Source organism: Tricharina praecox (genome assembly GCF_024521635.1).
Source record: "Tricharina praecox strain CBS 144465 chromosome Unknown BZA05scaffold_7, whole genome shotgun sequence".
In the NCBI taxonomy this organism is placed as follows: Eukaryota; Fungi; Ascomycota; class Pezizomycetes; order Pezizales; family Pyronemataceae; genus Tricharina; species Tricharina praecox.
This window is the reverse complement of record NW_026250409.1, coordinates 133,317-148,560: the sequence shown is the minus strand read 5'-3', so window position 1 is coordinate 148,560 and position 15,244 is coordinate 133,317. Positions and strand designations below refer to the sequence as shown.

Genomic DNA, 15,244 nt, shown 5'->3' with positions numbered 1-15,244 from the left:
TTAAACTGGGGTGTGTGGCTTGGCAGACGCGAACCAGCAACGGGAAACGCGACTTGGTACTTTCTGCGCTGATTAGGCCTTGGATTCCCACCCGCCCTGTTGTTCCCTCCTCCTTCTCCCCCCATACCCCCTCACGAAACGCCCAAACAATATACTCAGAACGTGTGATTCGGTCCTTTGCCACGCCCTCTATCAATTCAACAACTCCTCTCTGCCTCTCGCTCGCTCGTCGTATCGCCTCTGGAATTCGAATTCCCTTGTTTACTCAACCGTGTTCCTCTCATCGCTCCTCCGACCGGTCACTCGCTGCTCAATTCTTGGTCACGAACACCAACTCGACCCTACGACCCCCCCAACAACCACTGGAGCTCAACTCCCCTCGAAAGCCATTCCACGGAAGATAATCTACACGTGGATGCGAGTTCGGGCAAACCGATCTTGAGGGGGGAAATTCTCGAAATGGCTTCGGCATTGGTTCATACGCCTCCGGCGTCGTCAGCCGCTGGTCCCGACAACAGGAGAGGGGCAGCCCCGTCAACAAACTCCAATTCCAGGCACATGCGATGTTTGTTTAATCCCGCCGCGCTCTCTCTCTCTCTTCTCTCAATATCTCGAATATATTTATTCTTCCCACGAAAAGAAAAAAGAGCCAGACTGATCAAGTGATTTTTCTTCCAACTCCGTGCAGTAAAAGTCTCGTACAGTTTTGACGAGGATAAAAACAACTGCCTCGCGCGCTGGCCAACGCTCATCACCTCGCCCGTGGTACAGGTCGACCGCGACTTGCAGGTCGGCGCTGTCGAGTTCAAGACTTGCATTCTGAGCATCATTGCGGGAAGGCATGTATACCCCGAGTGTTAGTTTTGGTGGCTGGGTGGGTGGTCGCTTGGGGGAATTAACCATAAGCTTACGGTTTGTTTGTTTTTTCCCTTGCGCACTACAGTCCTGAACTTGTTGCACGACTTGGTCCAGATTATTCCATCTACGCCTATGATTACTCGGAACCGGACATCCCGCTGGTTGGCTGCGGTATGCTGTCGTGGGCGATGCTCAATACGGAGAGCTCGGCGACTCGCATGATGGTTACCGGTCGCGTCAACTCGAATACGTTTGTGTTCTTGGGGAACAACAACGATGTGAGGGAGACTTTGGAGGTCAAGATCAAGTTGCAGAAGGTGGATACATTTACGCAGGAGCAGTTCGTCAACTCGGTTCACGCATACCAGGCGCTGTCGAGGACATTGGATGGGGGGTTCGACGCTGCGAGATGGTCCAGTTTTCTAAACGACAACCCGCGAGTGCTTACGACTGCTCTGCCTCTTCCCTCCCTCCCTCCTCCACCGCCTCCTCCCTCTCCATTGGTACGGCCTAGTGCTACGGCACATGGTCCTCCTCCGCTGGCCATCTCGGAACCACCACGAATGGCCAATACACAGGAATGGAAGGAAAGCGGTGTATCGTCTTCGGAGGATATAGTGGAACCACCAAAGAAGAGGCGAAGGATGCCCGCAAAACCCCATGGTCCAAAGAAGAAGGCACCTGTGGTGAATTCCGAACCTGACATTCCAGCTGCCACTCCCTCTGCGGATCTTGGCCAAATGTCAGATGTGCCGCTTCCGCCTCCACGCAAGACTGCAAAGGCTCCTAAGCGCCAACCGGCACTGCCCCCTCCACCTCCTCCGCTCCGCCTTTCGCGAAGCAGAGAGTCGTCGATTGTGTCACAGCCAAGCATATCCAGGCAGTCGACAGTAGAGAGTACTCCAGGAGCTATATCCGAAATCACACCGTCACCCCGGCCCACCGGTCCAATGGCATCGTCTCCACCAGGACAACTGGATATTGTCGACGCTACAACTATTCCGTCGCCTGCTCCAACAAGCCCGGTGTTGCCGTTCCTCCCACCACCCCAGACAAGTCAGCCAGCAAGTAGGAGACTGGAGACATTGTTTGAGGAGCCCGAACCCCCGAGAGTTAAGGAGGAGGAACCACAGTCGGACTGTGTGCCTCAACTACCGCAGCTACCCCTGACTGGTTTGCTCCTACCTGCGCTGCCCCCGCCCCCGCCCCCACTCCCACAACGGGAGGCGATTAATCCACCTGCACCAACTGAGGATATAAGTGGCTCGGCTGCGCTGTCTCACGAGTCTTCACAGTTGGCTAAGGTGTCCGCGAAACCCAAAAAGAAGTCGAAAAAGAAGGATCCACTTACTTCTGACGCGGTGGTGCCGTCGAGTGAGATTGGGGATGACAGTGCGGTAGGAGGGAAACGGGGGAGACAGACTGTGGCTAAACCATCGAGGACTGCTGCACACGTCAAGGCACGGATAGAGATGCAGCTGATCGAGTCCGTTCAGCGTGGTGAGATGCCTAGTTACTGCCAGAACTGTGGTGCCATCGAGACAGCAGTGTGGAGAAAAGTAGCTCCACCGGCCGATACTCCAGATGAGACCGAAAAGGCTGGTCAGATCCGCCGGGAGAAGGAGATCTTGCTCTGTAATGCTTGTGGGCTTTGGTTCATGTCCCACAAGACCATGCGTCCACAGTCGCTCTGGGAGTCAAATGATCCTTACGAGAAGCTCGAAAAGCCAGAGAAGGGTGCGAAGGGTGCGAACCCGCGGAAGCGGAAAAAGTCAGCCACTGCACCTACTCCCCCGTCATCGAACCTGCAAATTGCGTCCGAAGCGTGCACAGAGCCGATTGTGCTTGCGGATGACGAGGATGAAGAAACGCCCCGGGCTGTACCGACTTCGACCAGGAGAATAGCAATGTCTCCGAGCGCAAACCGCTCCGGCAGTAACTCGGAGTGGAAAGCGGTAATCGATGAAAACCGTAGAGCGGCATGCTCGAGCCCTCTCGTCACTGGCAGCGCAGATAGTCCCATCGACCTAGACGCTGTAGTGGATGGCATGCCATCACCCAAACGCACACTTTTTCCTGAAGCCCGCAAAAGTAGTCCAGAGAAACCAGTTGGCCTACCAATGACCAAACGCGCACCTGGAAAGGAGAACCTTTCGCCAGAGGAAGAAGAAGACTCAAGTCAGGAAACAACATCTACCGTGCCTGGACCCACCACACCCATCCGGCGTGCTACTGGTTACCAACTACGAACACCTATGCGCTCCGCTACACGGTCCATGCAACAAAGCAGTCCATCGAAACGCATCCCCCGCCCCCCAGAAACTCCCAGCCGCCGCCTCCTCAAATCTCCAGAAAACCGCCGAGTTCTCTCACCAGTCGCGGGACTCCTGGAAAAGCTTCTTGCCGAAGAGGCCAGTGTTCTCGCCGACATCGACGAGATCACCGCCTTCAATGCCGGTGACATGACGTTCGATCTCGACGACCCGGACTTCCTAAACACGGACTACACAATGCCTTCCTCTCCGCTCCCTAGCTCCCCACCAACGGGCTTTGCAATGTATTCAACCGAGGACTGGGACGATTTCCTTCCTAGCACGCCAAACGGCAGCATCGCCTTTGACGGACCCGTGGATTCGGGCGAAAAGATAACCGTGGACCTCAGCGCGTTTATCGAGGAGCACTCGGGTGGCATCGTGATTCCTCCCCTTGCTCCTATCACCACCACCACTACTATGGATGCGGAGTAAACCCAACTCAAGCTTCTACCGTAGAGTCTGGCGGTGTCTTTTTTCTTTTCTTTTGGTGTGTGGGTGGGTGGGGGGATATCTTTTTTAGGGCATCTCATGTCTGTTTTGTTTTGCTGTGTTTTTGTTTTGTTGTTTTGTTGTTTGATAAGCGTGTATGTATAGGAGAGAATCGTGTGTGTGTTTGTGTGTGTCTGGTCTGGTCTGGTTTTCGCTTGGGTGGATGGGATTGTTATGGGTTCTCTTTTCTTTGTGCTTGATGATTTAATGAAGGTGGAGAGTGGTGTGTGTTTACGCCTTGCTCTACGTGTTTCGGGGCGACCTGGGTGGATGGGAAGGCAATGGATGGCAGGATATGGAATGGACGGATGGGATGGGATTGGATGGATGGATGGAACGGAATGGATGGAACCGGATGGGCTTGGGGAATAGATATATACCTTCTTAGGATTAGGATTAGGATTAGCATAGATACCAGATACCACGAATTAAGACGACTCCAGCTCGTGCTCCTCTAGGTATTATAACTACTCTGGATGAGCGGTTGAAGGCGGTGGCAGGACTCTGCTGCCTTTCTTTGCGCACAATTCGTATAAATCGTACCATTGGGACATCCCTTGCGGCATGGAAGCACCGCCGGCGAATTGGCCAAATGGCAGGTACTTCCCTCTCAATGGTAGGTGTTTGCTTAGACATCCCACCACCAGAAGAAGTCGATTCCAGCCTCACTCCTGACTCCTGAGGACGGGCGTGGCGAGTATGCAGCTGCACAGTAGTTACGGGGGGTTCTCGCCCAACGGTTGTCACTCTTTACGCCCTTTCTTGATACACTACCTGGACGCTCATCAGAGATACGTTGAAAACACACTGATTTTGCCGTTGATTCTCATATGTACAAGATGCACACCCTCGGGGCCTAGAAGACTGGTAGAACGATGGTTAAAGCGAAGGTATGATGAGATATGGCCGGACAAGAAACCCACCGATTCCGATACAAAACTCTCAGTTATCCACTGTATGATACATACAGGAAATTGCGCGAAGAAAGTAAAAGAGAATCGAGCCTGACCCACCAAAACACACACACATACACACCGCAGTTCATTCGTCGAAACACATTAGATGTTGTCTACCACCTCGTTAAGTCCCCCGTCCAAAGAGACCGTCGTGATTTTCTGTTGAGAAGGGGATGTCATCGCCATGGCCCACGCTGCTGCAGCGCGGCTGTCATTGGCAGCATTAGCGACGGACGTGCGTCGTGCAGGCCCCGCATTCTAGGGCTGGCGGGGCTATCTTTGGTCGAGTAGATAGAGTACATAGGCGGGACCCCCGCTGATGGGGAAGAGCAGAGCTTCATACTCCATCTCCCATACCCCGCATATCATATCATCATATCATCATCTCCCATCGCAATATCCTTCGCGCCATAATTAACCCATAATCCACCCGAATTCAATTCCATCTTCTGCGCCAAAATGGTCGAACGTGGACACAAGCCTGATGCGCTCGCCGTCGCCCACACCACCGATATCGGTCATGCCTCGGGCGTCTCCATTGAGAGCGACAGAGTTAAGGCATGTGGAGAGATAGCTTCCGGCCCAGTATTCGGACTAACTAACGCCTGCTACTACTATAGCTTTCCCTGCCTTCGGGTGAATCGGCTGAAATCCTCCTGTACGGTGCCACCGTGATCTCGTGGAAGGCCGGTGGTGAAGAGAAGCTCTTCTTGAGTGACAAGGCGAAGCTTGGTGTGTCTTTGCCTTCTTCTTCTCCTTCTTGTCAATTCCGGTGGTCGAAGACTAACCAACGGTCGTGTTTAGACGGAACCAAGGCTAGTATGTGACTTCTTGAAAGGAAAGCTGCCTGTTCGAGCTGACTATTCCAGTCCGTGGCGGAATCCCATTGGTTTTCCCCGTGAGTCCCATCCATCCATTCAATCAGCCCCTCGTAATCCCTATTACATCGACCATGGCTAACCCTCTACCAGGTATTTGGCAAAACGACCGAAGGCCCCACCGCGGCTCTCCCGCAGCACGGCTTCGCGCGGATCTCCAAGGCACCCACCCACCCACCCACCCTCCCTCCCTCTCCGTTCCATCCATGGCCGGCTTATACTGACAATTTCCGCAGTGGGAGCTCCTCGGCAAAACCTCCGAGTCCAACACCAGCGTGCAAGTGGACTTCGGCCTCGGGCCCGAGAACCTCACGGTCGACGCACGGAAGCAATGGCCCTACGACTTCGGCCTGATCTACTCGGTGGTCCTCGGCAAGACCTCGCTCGAAACGAAGATGCTCGTGCGGAACGAGGGCGGCGAGTCCTTCGACTTCAACGTGTTGTTCCACACCTACCTGCGGGTTCCCGTGAGTCCCCCTTCCCCTCCTCATCCCCCTCCTCCTCACATGAATTATTGGGGCGTGGGATCTGATGATGGCGCGCAGGATGTCACCACCGTCTCCGTGTCCGGCCTCAAGGGCGTTACCTACAAGGATAAGGTCCTAAAGGGCGCTATGGCAACCGAGGAGTCGGAGAGCGTGACCATTGCGGCGGAGGTGGACAGGGCGTACGAGAATGTCCCCGGAGCAGTCACCGTGAATGCGGACGGAAAGACGTTGTTCAAGGTGGAGCGCACGAATCTCGAGGATGTCGTTGTGTGGAACCCCTGGGAGGGCGCGAGTGGAATGGCGGACTTCGGGCCCGCGGACGGGTACAAGAACATGCGTGAGTCCTGCCATGCCATGATGTGTTGTGTTGTGCATATGGTTGGAGGTTGTTGCTAACGACAGCGGTGGTGGTGGTGTAGTTTGTGTCGAGGCCGGTGCAGTAGCAAATTGGCATACTCTCGAGACGCAGAACGTTTGGGAATGTGGTGTCACAGTCCACATCTGACTGCAGCATCCCCAGACGGTTGGGAGCCAGGGATTGGGTCAAGCGAGTGGGCAGCTCAAGTTGTGATGTTTACGAAATCTCATGTTGATCAATTATCGCAAGCGTTTCTAAAAAAGTGCCGACAAAACAACATTGCTATCACAAAAGTTCCTCATAGTGATCTCATTACTACTTCTTCCCCTTACTCTTTCCCTTCCCACTACTGGACTTCATTCCACCCTCGAAGCCTGGTCTCGACGGCTTCTTGCCGCCTTTCTTGACGAACGGCTTTTGGCTCTTCTTGGTGATCTTCTTCCCACCCTTGTTCGCCTTCTTCGAGTCTATTCTCGCCTGAAGGTTCTCTTCTCGCTTCTTCACCCTCTGAGCCTGTGATTTGGATTGCCCAGACAGTCTCTCGCCCCTAATAGTGATGTTAGCGTACCCCCCTCACATAGTAAACAGCAGTAAGGAGAAAATACCATTCATGCGCCGACTTCCGCTTCTGAGACTCTTGTCGTTTCAAAGCCTTCTTGAGCAGTTTCTCGTCGTCTTTGATCTTCTCGCCGGTCGCCTGCTTCAACGCTTTGCTCCACTTCTCCTTCTCAAGCACCTCCTCCTTCTTCTCGTCGCCCATCTGCTCTATCCGCCGCTTCTTCGCCTCGGTATGCTTGAGCTGACCAAGAAGATCAGTCGGCCCCCTCCTCCTCTTGTCCTTCTGGAAATCCTGCAACTTCGCATTCAACTGTCGTCCGTCATCGAAGGTGACACGGCCAAACGAGAAGTCCTTCCTGATCGCAGGCGTCGCAGCCGCAGCAGCGGGTATCGCAGGAATTTCCGAAAGAACATCCTCGCCCTCACTGACTATCTTATCGGCCAGGCGGGCCGCCTTCTTCCGTTCCTTTCGCTGTGCTTCCTTCTTGCGGCGGGCTTCGAGGAGGTCTTGTCGTGTGCGCGCAGATGTGCCATCGGCATTGTCAGCTTTTCGCTTGGCGCGCAGCGCTTCTATCCGTGCGGCGAGACGGGCCCGTTGTTCGGCGCGCGCGGCGGCGTCGAGTTCGGGTTTTCGGGGCTCGGTGGGGGTGGTCGTGGCGGGAGTCGGCTGGTCTTCAGTCGTAATTGTGCTGGGAGATTCGGCTAGGTCCGCGAAGCCGTTGATCTGGATTGGCTCCGAGGCATCGATCATTTCTGAGTCTTCGTCTTCATCATCGTCGTTCGACGTCGCTGTAGCGGTGGGTACTTCCTCAGACGGTGGGGCGACGCCGACGGCGACGACTGAGGCTTTTCCTTTTCCCTTTTTCTGTGCGGGTGTTTTCACTTCCTTCTCGTCCACCGCCTTCTCTTTCGCAGCTGCCGCCTTCTTGGGAGTCTGCTGCTGCTGCTTCTTGGACTTTTTAGGTTTTGGAGGCGCTTCTTCTACCTCAGCAGCTTCTTCGCCAGCTTCGTCGCCGCTCATGTTGTCGCCAACGTCGTCTTCGCCGCGTTGCCGCTTCGCGCGGAACTCGGCCGCTGTTGTAACAGAGTCCGGATCCAGCTTTGCTTTCTTGGCTCGCTTGTGCTCCTCCTTGCTTTGCTTGCGCTTCGACCACTGGGCCTGTAATTCGTGTCGCATGTCAGCGAGCGATCCACTATGGTGGGGTGTAGGGTGGGGTGGGTGGGGTGGGGTGGAGAGAACGAACAGTGTTGTCGCCTTCAAAGTACTTGTTGCCGGGGATCAGCGAGAGTAAACCTTCAAACGCCGTTGAGTGGCTTTTCAGCCGTTGCTACGACGAAAAAATTGCATTAGCACTGGGATATGAAGTTGCCACCGACAGAGTAACACGCAAACACATACCTCAATGTCAGCCATTTTGAGGAGTTTGGTGGGGAGGTGCAGTGCGGGGCGCCGAGAGTTGAGTGGGAGACGTGTGAGGTTGGGTTTCTTTGCCTGGTTCTGAACTTTCTCGTCGCCAAGATTTCGTTGCAGCGCCCGATTCGACCAGCGCTAGCGGGATTGTGCGCTTTGCGCTAGTCATATTTACGGTACTGTGGGGGGGCAAGTAAAGTTTCCGGTGGGTGATGCGATGTGATTGTGAAACTTTTTTGTTTATTTCCATGAAAAGCACTCGCTCGGATGCGCCTTTGATCGCTCTCGCTTTGAAGCGGCGGTATAATACACAGATCGCAGACAGACAATTGACACATCCCGATCCTCCGCATATGTCTACACCCTCGTCTAGTCTACACAGTTAAGGGCTTCTTCTCCTCTGCCTTGGGCTCCGGCGCCGCCTCTACTACCAATGGCTCCTTGTAACTCAATTAGCATCTCAATTGGGTAGAGGAAGGAGGTAGACAAACCTGAACATTCACCTCGACCTCCTCTGTCTCCTCGAGTGCCGATCCAGGAGTGTAAATGACGCCCTTGTCACTGATTACAATCTCGGGATCGTCCTTTGCCAGCTGCTTTGCCTCCTGCCACGAGTAGTACCGCTCGGTGAGCACATGTTTGATTCCGCGCTGGGTCCACCTGACAGTCCGCTTCCTTTCCTTCGCCTCGAAGTCTCCGTAACCAGGCTTCAGTCGTGTCCGCTCCGCCGCTTGGGTCTCGATGATGTTGCGCTCCTTGACACACGCCCACCACAGCTTATGAAGGTCTTCCCACGATTTCTGTCTGAGTTCTTCGACGGTCCAATGGCGACCTATCACTCAATCAGCCACCATGCCCGCATCCCCTCCATTCCATTCCGTCACCCCTCACCATATTTGTGATCATCCTCGGGCGTTGGCAGCGCCGTTCTATCCTCTCTGAAGAAGCCCCACAAGCCGTGGTTCTCATCGGTCTCGACCTTGGTGTGTTCGGCGGCATCGACGGGCTTCGGAATACCGTATTTCTGAGCACCGAGCGGCTCCTTCTGGGGGCGCCGGTGGATTGGCGACACGCCGCGGTTGGGATTCCGGTCCCGCGTGATTCGTGCGTAGCATAGTGCGGATTGCGTCGTGAAGTTGCGGGTGCTCTGGCGCAGCACGGCGGGGCGGAGGAGCGACATGGTTATCGTGCGGGATGCTGCGTGCGAGTGGGAGAAATTTAGGGAGGCTCTGATGCGGGTCGGTTTAGTGAGGCGTCACGTGCACTGTACTCTAACTAGGGATGCCGGAGGTGTGGCATGGGTGTCACTCGGGTCACCTCCATTTTAAGGCCATGTTCCCATTGGCCAGGGTGAGCTCCAAACGATGTATGTAGTAAGAGAGCACAGATTCTTCACAAAATTCGAAACAAAGGCTCCGTCAAATACCATCTCGATCAAACATATCCCAAAACGAAACCCTCGCTAAATCCATCCAACCTGCCACCTACTCATCCTTATAATCGGTACTCTTCCAGATAGGCTCCAGCGCCTCCTTCGTCTCCACGAGGGACCTAATCTTTCCCTCCCCCCTCGAAGCCCAATCGCTCCCCAATCCCAGCCTCAAATACTTCTCCATACCCCTGCCCATTCCGGTATCAGTGATGACCTCAAAGATCCTCTGGCAGCCCACAGCCACATTTCCCGGCTGCTTGCCGCTCCATCCAGCAAAAGAGTCCATCTGCGTCTCCACCGCTGTGCCCTTGTAGGCATCCGACATTCCAATCGCCGGCTTGATGTATGCGCCCAGGAAGTTGGAGCGGAAAGCACCCGGCTCGACGATGAGAACACAGATGCCGAAGGGGGCAAGTTCAAGGGCGAGGGATTCGGACATGCCTGTGCCGTTTGGTTAGCCACCTGTGGCTCCAGGTACACAAAGTGGAGAATGTGTGGGAGGTGAGGGCTCACCTTCAAGAGCAAACCTCGAAGCGGAATACAATCCGCAAGTGGCAATTCCATCAAGACCAGCAATGCTACTGAAGTTGACAATTATGCCGCTCTTACACTCGCACATCAACGGAATAATGGTTTGGATCAGCTTCAGCGGCGCAAATAAGTTGACGTCTAGCTAGTGACGGTATTCCTCCTCGCCCAAGTCCTCCACAGCTCCGAGAAGGGAGTAGCCGGCGTTGTTGATGAAGTAGTCGATGTGCCCGTAGATCTTCAGAGCCGAGCGGACTACCGAGGGGGCGTTGGGTAAGATCACGTCCAGGGTCAACCACTTCCCACCCAGAGATTCAACTCTGGAGACGAGCTCGGGAGTCTTGGAGGGATTGCGGGAGGTGTCAATGACTCGGTGGCCGGCGTGGAGGGCGAGCAGGGCTAGCTTGGTGCCGAAGCCGGAGGAACAACCGGTGATGAACCACACGGGAGAAGTGGAGTCGGCGGAGGCAGACATTTCGATAGTGGATTTGGGCTTGAAGTGTTTAAAGTGTTTGAACTTGGGTTTGAGGTTGAGGTTATTGTGGTAGCTGTGATGGCTATGAAGATGCTGTTGATATCGATTCAATAGCGGGAATTCCTGGGCTTAAGTAGAGCTTCATGACTTGCACGGTGATCTACGGTATTTAGGATATCCTCTCAATCTTGCAATGCTCCCACCGGCTCTGAGGCCGCTGTTCCATCATCTCTGGCCCGCTCTGTATGGACTCTACGCTGCACGGCTGTAACGAGCCATCGCAACGTCGAAAACAAAACCTAATGATCGTCCGTATCTCCGCCTAAGCCCTTAGACCCAAAGCCTTGGGATAGTTGGCGCCGATAGCCGTTGAGAGACTCAGACGTTCAAAACTGCGGTATCATAGGTCGGGTGAGTATGGTCAATAGACATCCTACTTCCGGGAGCACGAAAGTTATCGCCGACGAGTGATCGGCGATAGACGGGCTGGCAGTCCCATGCCAGGAATCCTTATACCCAAGCCTACCCATGCGCTCCCCATAAATCGGAGTTAGAGCCCACCATCATCGGAGAAGGAAGATGGAACGTGTGACGGTTGATGTAACTGTATGCACTTCGATATATGCCTGTATCTGAATCTGTAAATCCGGAGTGCTATGGGGAAACCCAGAGTCTAGAATCGGCTATAGTTAACGATGAAGCGCCGAAAGCTTCGGGGACGACATCGAGATCGGTCTGTAGAGGAAGAAGGACCTGAGGTAAAGATCGCGGTTATAATCCGGTTCTTGGCGGATATAGAGCTCGAGACTCTGGTTCCAGTGTCCAGTCTCAAGTGATGCCTACGTGGAATTTCTTAACTATACCTAATGTGGAGGTGTGAGTTGTGAGTGATATCCTATGGAATGAGCCCTCGCGTAAGATTCTCTTGGCAATTATACTTCGCGTCGCCCCGTCCATCCCATCCTAGCTTTGAACCTTCACAACACGCTTTCGGTGACCTCACGACAACTCACATATCGACCGATCTTCACAGGACCCATTCATACTGTCATCATGGCCGACGATGCCGAGATAATGCGGTCGCACCACCCTCTCCACCGGATGGTACTCTGTTGTACCTCAGTGGAGATGACCGAACGAGTACGTTCAATTCCCACGTGCACACTGGACTCGAGCTGACACGAACTCCCCTCGACAGAACGAGATCCAAAGGCAGTGCGAAGACATGGGCGCGCGCCACATCCTCGATCTGACATCGGAAGTTACCCACCTCATCTGCGGCGAACTCTTCTCTCCCAAATACCGCTATGTGGCGAAGATGCGCCCGGACGTGAAGGTAATGACGACGAAGTGGGTCGAGGCAATGTACAGGCAGTGGATCGACGGTGAAGATATTGATCCGCAGATGTTCGAGGCGGAGCATCGCCTGCCTGTGCTCTACAACCTCAAGATCTCGGTAACGGGCATTGCCGATGGTATGATACACGTCCTTTGAGGAGAGGAGATGGTATGGCACTGACAGACAGAGTAGTCGCGGAACGCAAACGGATCGAAGAGATATGTCAGCAAGAATCGGCAGCCTACCATCCTGACCTCACGTATGCAGTCTCGCATCTCATTGCCGCCGCGCCCACGGGCAAGAAATACGAATTCGCACGAGCCCATAGAATGACCGTAGTGACACCGGAATGGCTGGCGGACAGTCTTGAGCGTGGTATGGCCCTAGACGAAAAATGCTACGATCCTTTATTGCCGCCGGAAGAAATTGGTGTCGGTGCGAAGCCTTCCAAGTCCTCGGTGCAGACGGTGGTGGCAGAGTTCCGTGGGAAACGGAAGATCCGAAAAGCCACACAGGACAAGCTCGGAGGACAGAGTCAATCACTTTGGGACGATATCGTGGGTCAGGCTGCGAATGTTAAGCCAGTGAAGCGGGACGAGTGGGAGGATGGCCTTAATCAGGCGGATGGTGTGCCCAGCGATAAAAGGGATCGCCGGGAATCGGGCTTTGAACCCATGGCCGTAGATCGACCGGTGCCCGCGAGGGGAGGCATGTTCGCCAATGCGTGTTTCTGGATCTGGGGGTTTGAAGATAAACAATTGGCCGCCCTCAAATCGGCGCTGGTACCCCACGACGGCACCATTGTCAATTCACTCAACGAGTTGAGTGCAGCTTCCCAGTTCATCTGGAAGCTTGTAGTGGTCCCCCGTGAGAAGCGCGTGAACGAATGTCCAAAAATACCAGAGGATCAAGACATGGTCACCGTCACGGAATGGTGGTTGGAATCATGCCTTCATTACAAGAAATTTGTCACACCGATGGGAGACTTCACGACTATGCCAATTGAAGAGTTCGCAATAGAAGGTCCGAAAGTTCCCGCAGGATGCGATGAGTTGCCAGTGCTGACTTGCAACAGACATGAAAGAAATGGACATTTGCATCACCAATTTCACTGGGATAGACCTCTTGTACTATCCACGCTTAGTCCGCCTTCTGGGTACTTTTTCCTCATCATGCGGATTTACATGTGCTAAATTACATTACAGGTGCAAACTTCCATGAAGTGCTCCGGAAGAACAGATCACTGCTCATAACCAACGACTCACGAGAGGATGGAAGCCCAAAGATCTGCTACGCTCACGCCAATAATATCTCGGTGGTGACTGGAGAATGGCTGGTTGAATGTCTCAAGCAGCATAAAAAGCTCTCCTACGAAGAATATCTCATCAAGCCCCCAGGCAAGGGGTCCCTTCTAGGCGACAAGTTCAAGAGGAAGCCCGAAACTGAGCTGGCAAGCGCGAGTAAAAGGACTGCACTTGAGTCTCAGCCACCGAGCGATAATGGGAGCGGTGAAGGTAAAAACCCTCAACAACCGAACCCCAGTCAGAGCATCCTAAGTGAGGGCGAGTCCAAGAGAATGGAGGGAAAGAAGACCTTGAATGGGTGCACTGTATGCGTCAGCAAACAGCTCAAGGCATGTGCCTGTGGTTATCTTTTAAACCATCCCCCTGTGGTCAGTGTGATTTGATTACTAGTACTAACTGATTCTCTGTCAGAAACGTAAAGAGGAGCTGGAGAAAATTGCTAGAGAACTCGGTGCACAGGTTCTCGCCACATTCGACGAGAACACACAATTAACTCATCTTGTACATTGGTCTTCCCCTGGTAAACCTTTGATGCTGTCAAAAGAGTACCGCATAGCTTATTCGATCGCTGATTGCCTGATCGTTACTGGCGATTGGCTGTATAAGTGCCGGGAAGCAATGGCACGAGTTGATGAGAAGGGTTTCCATCCCGCCGGTGAGCCAACTGCCGCATCGAAAGATACCGGGGACTCTAAGAACGTCCTCGCCATTGGACAGGCAGTTCCCCTCCCTCATATTCCCAAAGTGCCATTTGCACAGCACCTGGAGGATATGAAGACGAGCTTCCGTCCGGAACCAACATCTCCTCGTCCCATGTCTCCTGCCCCTCGCAGAAATACTGGCGAAAACGATCCCATTCCTTCCGTAATACCTACTCCTCTCGCCGAATGCGCCGAAACCAGAGTCAATGAGATTTCAAGCTCCTCATCCGGCGGCTCAACGAACCTCCCAGAACGCAAAAGCAGCAACCTCTCCGGTATATCCGAGATCCTAGGGAAGCTGGGCAAAGATGAACTCCTGGCGTCCTCCAATGCGCACAAAAAGACGCGGGGCCGCCTACAAGGCAAAGCGGTGGCTGGCAAGCAGCGCGTGTTTTCACGCACTCCATCCGGCACCTCAAAAGTTGGTGACCAGTCCGATCTCCCCGCTATTACGCCCTCGACTCCTGTCGAACCATCTCGGCTGGAGCCTACGCCCGAGGAACAACTCGTCCAGAGCCAGGCGTTGGGATATAACTACGAGGAAACTCACATGGAGAAGAAAATTGTCAGGGCGAAGCTGGATAAGTCTGCGCCGGTTGAAACGTCCAGGGCTGTCAAGGCGTCGAGAGTACAGAAGCCTAGGGGTGCAGTAGACTTGGTGCCGACGCCGAGGAGAAGTGGGAGGAGGAGCGGTGGTGGGCTCGAGGGAATTTAAGGGTTTCTAGGTATCGGAATTCGGTGGTACGGTACTGATTGCTCGGTTGTTGGACATTTCATTGATGGCGTTTGAATCTCTTTTTTCTTTCTTACTTTTCCACATATAAACAGCAGGCGTTTGTTTTTCCTGCCTTTGCTTGGTCTCTGAGGCAGCTTTGTCTCTAGACTACGATCTACGACGTGCAAATGTTTTTTTTAAGGGGAGTACATAATTTTAATGAAAATTGACGAGTTCAATGGCCAGACCGCATCATTGCCCATGATGATACGCGGGACTATCACGTTTCCGCTGCACCTGGTGATTTTTTCCATGCCCCACCACAATACGCGTTAACTTTCTTCCCGCACCGCGCTGGCGCCAAAACCACCACCACCAATCTGTCTCCACCGCGCAGCCGCCATATCACACCGCACGATGTCACTACACCAGGCGCGCA

At 53.9% G+C, this 15,244-nt stretch overlaps 6 protein-coding genes across 6 annotated transcripts; 3 read left to right on the top strand and 3 right to left on the bottom strand.

Moving 5' to 3' along the window:
* The first annotated feature begins 314 nt into the window (after window positions 1-314).
* On the top strand, window positions 315-3,720 carry BZA05DRAFT_245213 (uncharacterized protein). Its single transcript, XM_051479952.1, has 3 exons — window positions 315-565; window positions 689-839; window positions 944-3,720. The coding sequence occupies exons 1-3, from the start codon at window positions 460-462 to the stop codon at window positions 3,603-3,605; spliced, it is 2,919 nt and encodes a 972-aa protein (XP_051341023.1). The 5' UTR covers window positions 315-459; the 3' UTR covers window positions 3,606-3,720.
* Window positions 3,721-4,930: 1,210 nt separating this feature from the next.
* Window positions 4,931-6,634, top strand: BZA05DRAFT_391958 (galactose mutarotase-like domain-containing protein). The gene is made up of 8 exons (XM_051483038.1): window positions 4,931-5,176; window positions 5,239-5,350; window positions 5,423-5,437; window positions 5,488-5,516; window positions 5,590-5,658; window positions 5,733-5,963; window positions 6,042-6,321; window positions 6,404-6,634. Exons 1-8 carry the CDS (start codon window positions 5,078-5,080, stop codon window positions 6,487-6,489), a joined length of 921 nt encoding a protein of 306 aa, XP_051341022.1. The 5' UTR covers window positions 4,931-5,077; the 3' UTR covers window positions 6,490-6,634.
* On the bottom strand, window positions 6,635-8,383 carry BZA05DRAFT_391956 (surfeit locus protein 6-domain-containing protein). Its single transcript, XM_051483037.1, has 4 exons — window positions 8,300-8,383; window positions 8,145-8,228; window positions 6,948-8,059; window positions 6,635-6,889 (listed from the first exon to the last, which is right to left on the bottom strand). The coding sequence occupies exons 1-4, from the start codon at window positions 8,312-8,314 to the stop codon at window positions 6,658-6,660; spliced, it is 1,443 nt and encodes a 480-aa protein (XP_051341021.1). The 5' UTR covers window positions 8,315-8,383; the 3' UTR covers window positions 6,635-6,657.
* A 166-nt stretch (window positions 8,384-8,549) lies between these two features.
* On the bottom strand, window positions 8,550-9,507 carry BZA05DRAFT_391954 (mitochondrial 39-S ribosomal protein L47 (MRP-L47)-domain-containing protein). The gene is made up of 3 exons (XM_051483036.1): window positions 9,203-9,507; window positions 8,803-9,143; window positions 8,550-8,751 (listed from the first exon to the last, which is right to left on the bottom strand). The coding sequence occupies exons 1-3, from the start codon at window positions 9,489-9,491 to the stop codon at window positions 8,686-8,688; spliced, it is 696 nt and encodes a 231-aa protein (XP_051341020.1). The 5' UTR covers window positions 9,492-9,507; the 3' UTR covers window positions 8,550-8,685.
* A 288-nt stretch (window positions 9,508-9,795) lies between these two features.
* BZA05DRAFT_370571 (short-chain dehydrogenase/reductase SDR) lies at window positions 9,796-10,816 on the bottom strand (the record flags this gene model as incomplete). Its single annotated transcript, XM_051481654.1, is given in 3 exon segments — window positions 9,796-10,184; window positions 10,257-10,412; window positions 10,425-10,816. 3 exon segments carry the CDS (start codon window positions 10,744-10,746, stop codon window positions 9,796-9,798), a joined length of 867 nt encoding a protein of 288 aa, XP_051341019.1. The 5' UTR covers window positions 10,747-10,816.
* An 861-nt stretch (window positions 10,817-11,677) lies between these two features.
* Window positions 11,678-15,040, top strand: BZA05DRAFT_391951 (uncharacterized protein). Its single transcript, XM_051483035.1, has 6 exons — window positions 11,678-11,886; window positions 11,945-12,221; window positions 12,278-13,108; window positions 13,161-13,241; window positions 13,291-13,718; window positions 13,801-15,040. The coding sequence occupies exons 1-6, from the start codon at window positions 11,800-11,802 to the stop codon at window positions 14,803-14,805; spliced, it is 2,709 nt and encodes a 902-aa protein (XP_051341018.1). The 5' UTR covers window positions 11,678-11,799; the 3' UTR covers window positions 14,806-15,040.
* Window positions 15,041-15,244: the final 204 nt, after the last annotated feature.

Coding starts and splice junctions, on each gene's coding strand:
- BZA05DRAFT_391951 (XM_051483035.1), top strand. CDS start 11,800: ATGGCCGACGATGCCGAGATAATGCGGTCGCACCACCCTCTCCACCGG. Junction 12,222..12,277: donor GGTAACGGGCATTGCCGATG/GTATGATACACG, acceptor CAGACAGAGTAG/TCGCGGAACGCAAACGGATC. Junction 13,109..13,160: donor TGAAGAGTTCGCAATAGAAG/GTCCGAAAGTTC, acceptor GACTTGCAACAG/ACATGAAAGAAATGGACATT.
- BZA05DRAFT_391958 (XM_051483038.1), top strand. CDS start 5,078: ATGGTCGAACGTGGACACAAGCCTGATGCGCTCGCCGTCGCCCACACC. Junction 5,659..5,732: donor GCTTCGCGCGGATCTCCAAG/GCACCCACCCAC, acceptor CAATTTCCGCAG/TGGGAGCTCCTCGGCAAAAC. Junction 5,964..6,041: donor ACACCTACCTGCGGGTTCCC/GTGAGTCCCCCT, acceptor GATGGCGCGCAG/GATGTCACCACCGTCTCCGT.
- BZA05DRAFT_391956 (XM_051483037.1), bottom strand. Junction 8,060..8,144: donor ACTTTGAAGGCGACAACACT/GTTCGTTCTCTC, acceptor CACGAATTACAG/GCCCAGTGGTCGAAGCGCAA. Junction 6,890..6,947: donor CGGAAGTCGGCGCATGAATG/GTATTTTCTCCT, acceptor CATCACTATTAG/GGGCGAGAGACTGTCTGGGC.
- BZA05DRAFT_391954 (XM_051483036.1), bottom strand. CDS start 9,491: ATGTCGCTCCTCCGCCCCGCCGTGCTGCGCCAGAGCACCCGCAACTTC. Junction 9,144..9,202: donor CGAGGATGATCACAAATATG/GTGAGGGGTGAC, acceptor ATTGAGTGATAG/GTCGCCATTGGACCGTCGAA. Junction 8,752..8,802: donor AGGTCGAGGTGAATGTTCAG/GTTTGTCTACCT, acceptor TTGAGTTACAAG/GAGCCATTGGTAGTAGAGGC.
- BZA05DRAFT_245213 (XM_051479952.1), top strand. CDS start 460: ATGGCTTCGGCATTGGTTCATACGCCTCCGGCGTCGTCAGCCGCTGGT. Junction 566..688: donor CAATTCCAGGCACATGCGAT/GTTTGTTTAATC, acceptor AACTCCGTGCAG/TAAAAGTCTCGTACAGTTTT. Junction 840..943: donor CTGAGCATCATTGCGGGAAG/GCATGTATACCC, acceptor TGCGCACTACAG/TCCTGAACTTGTTGCACGAC.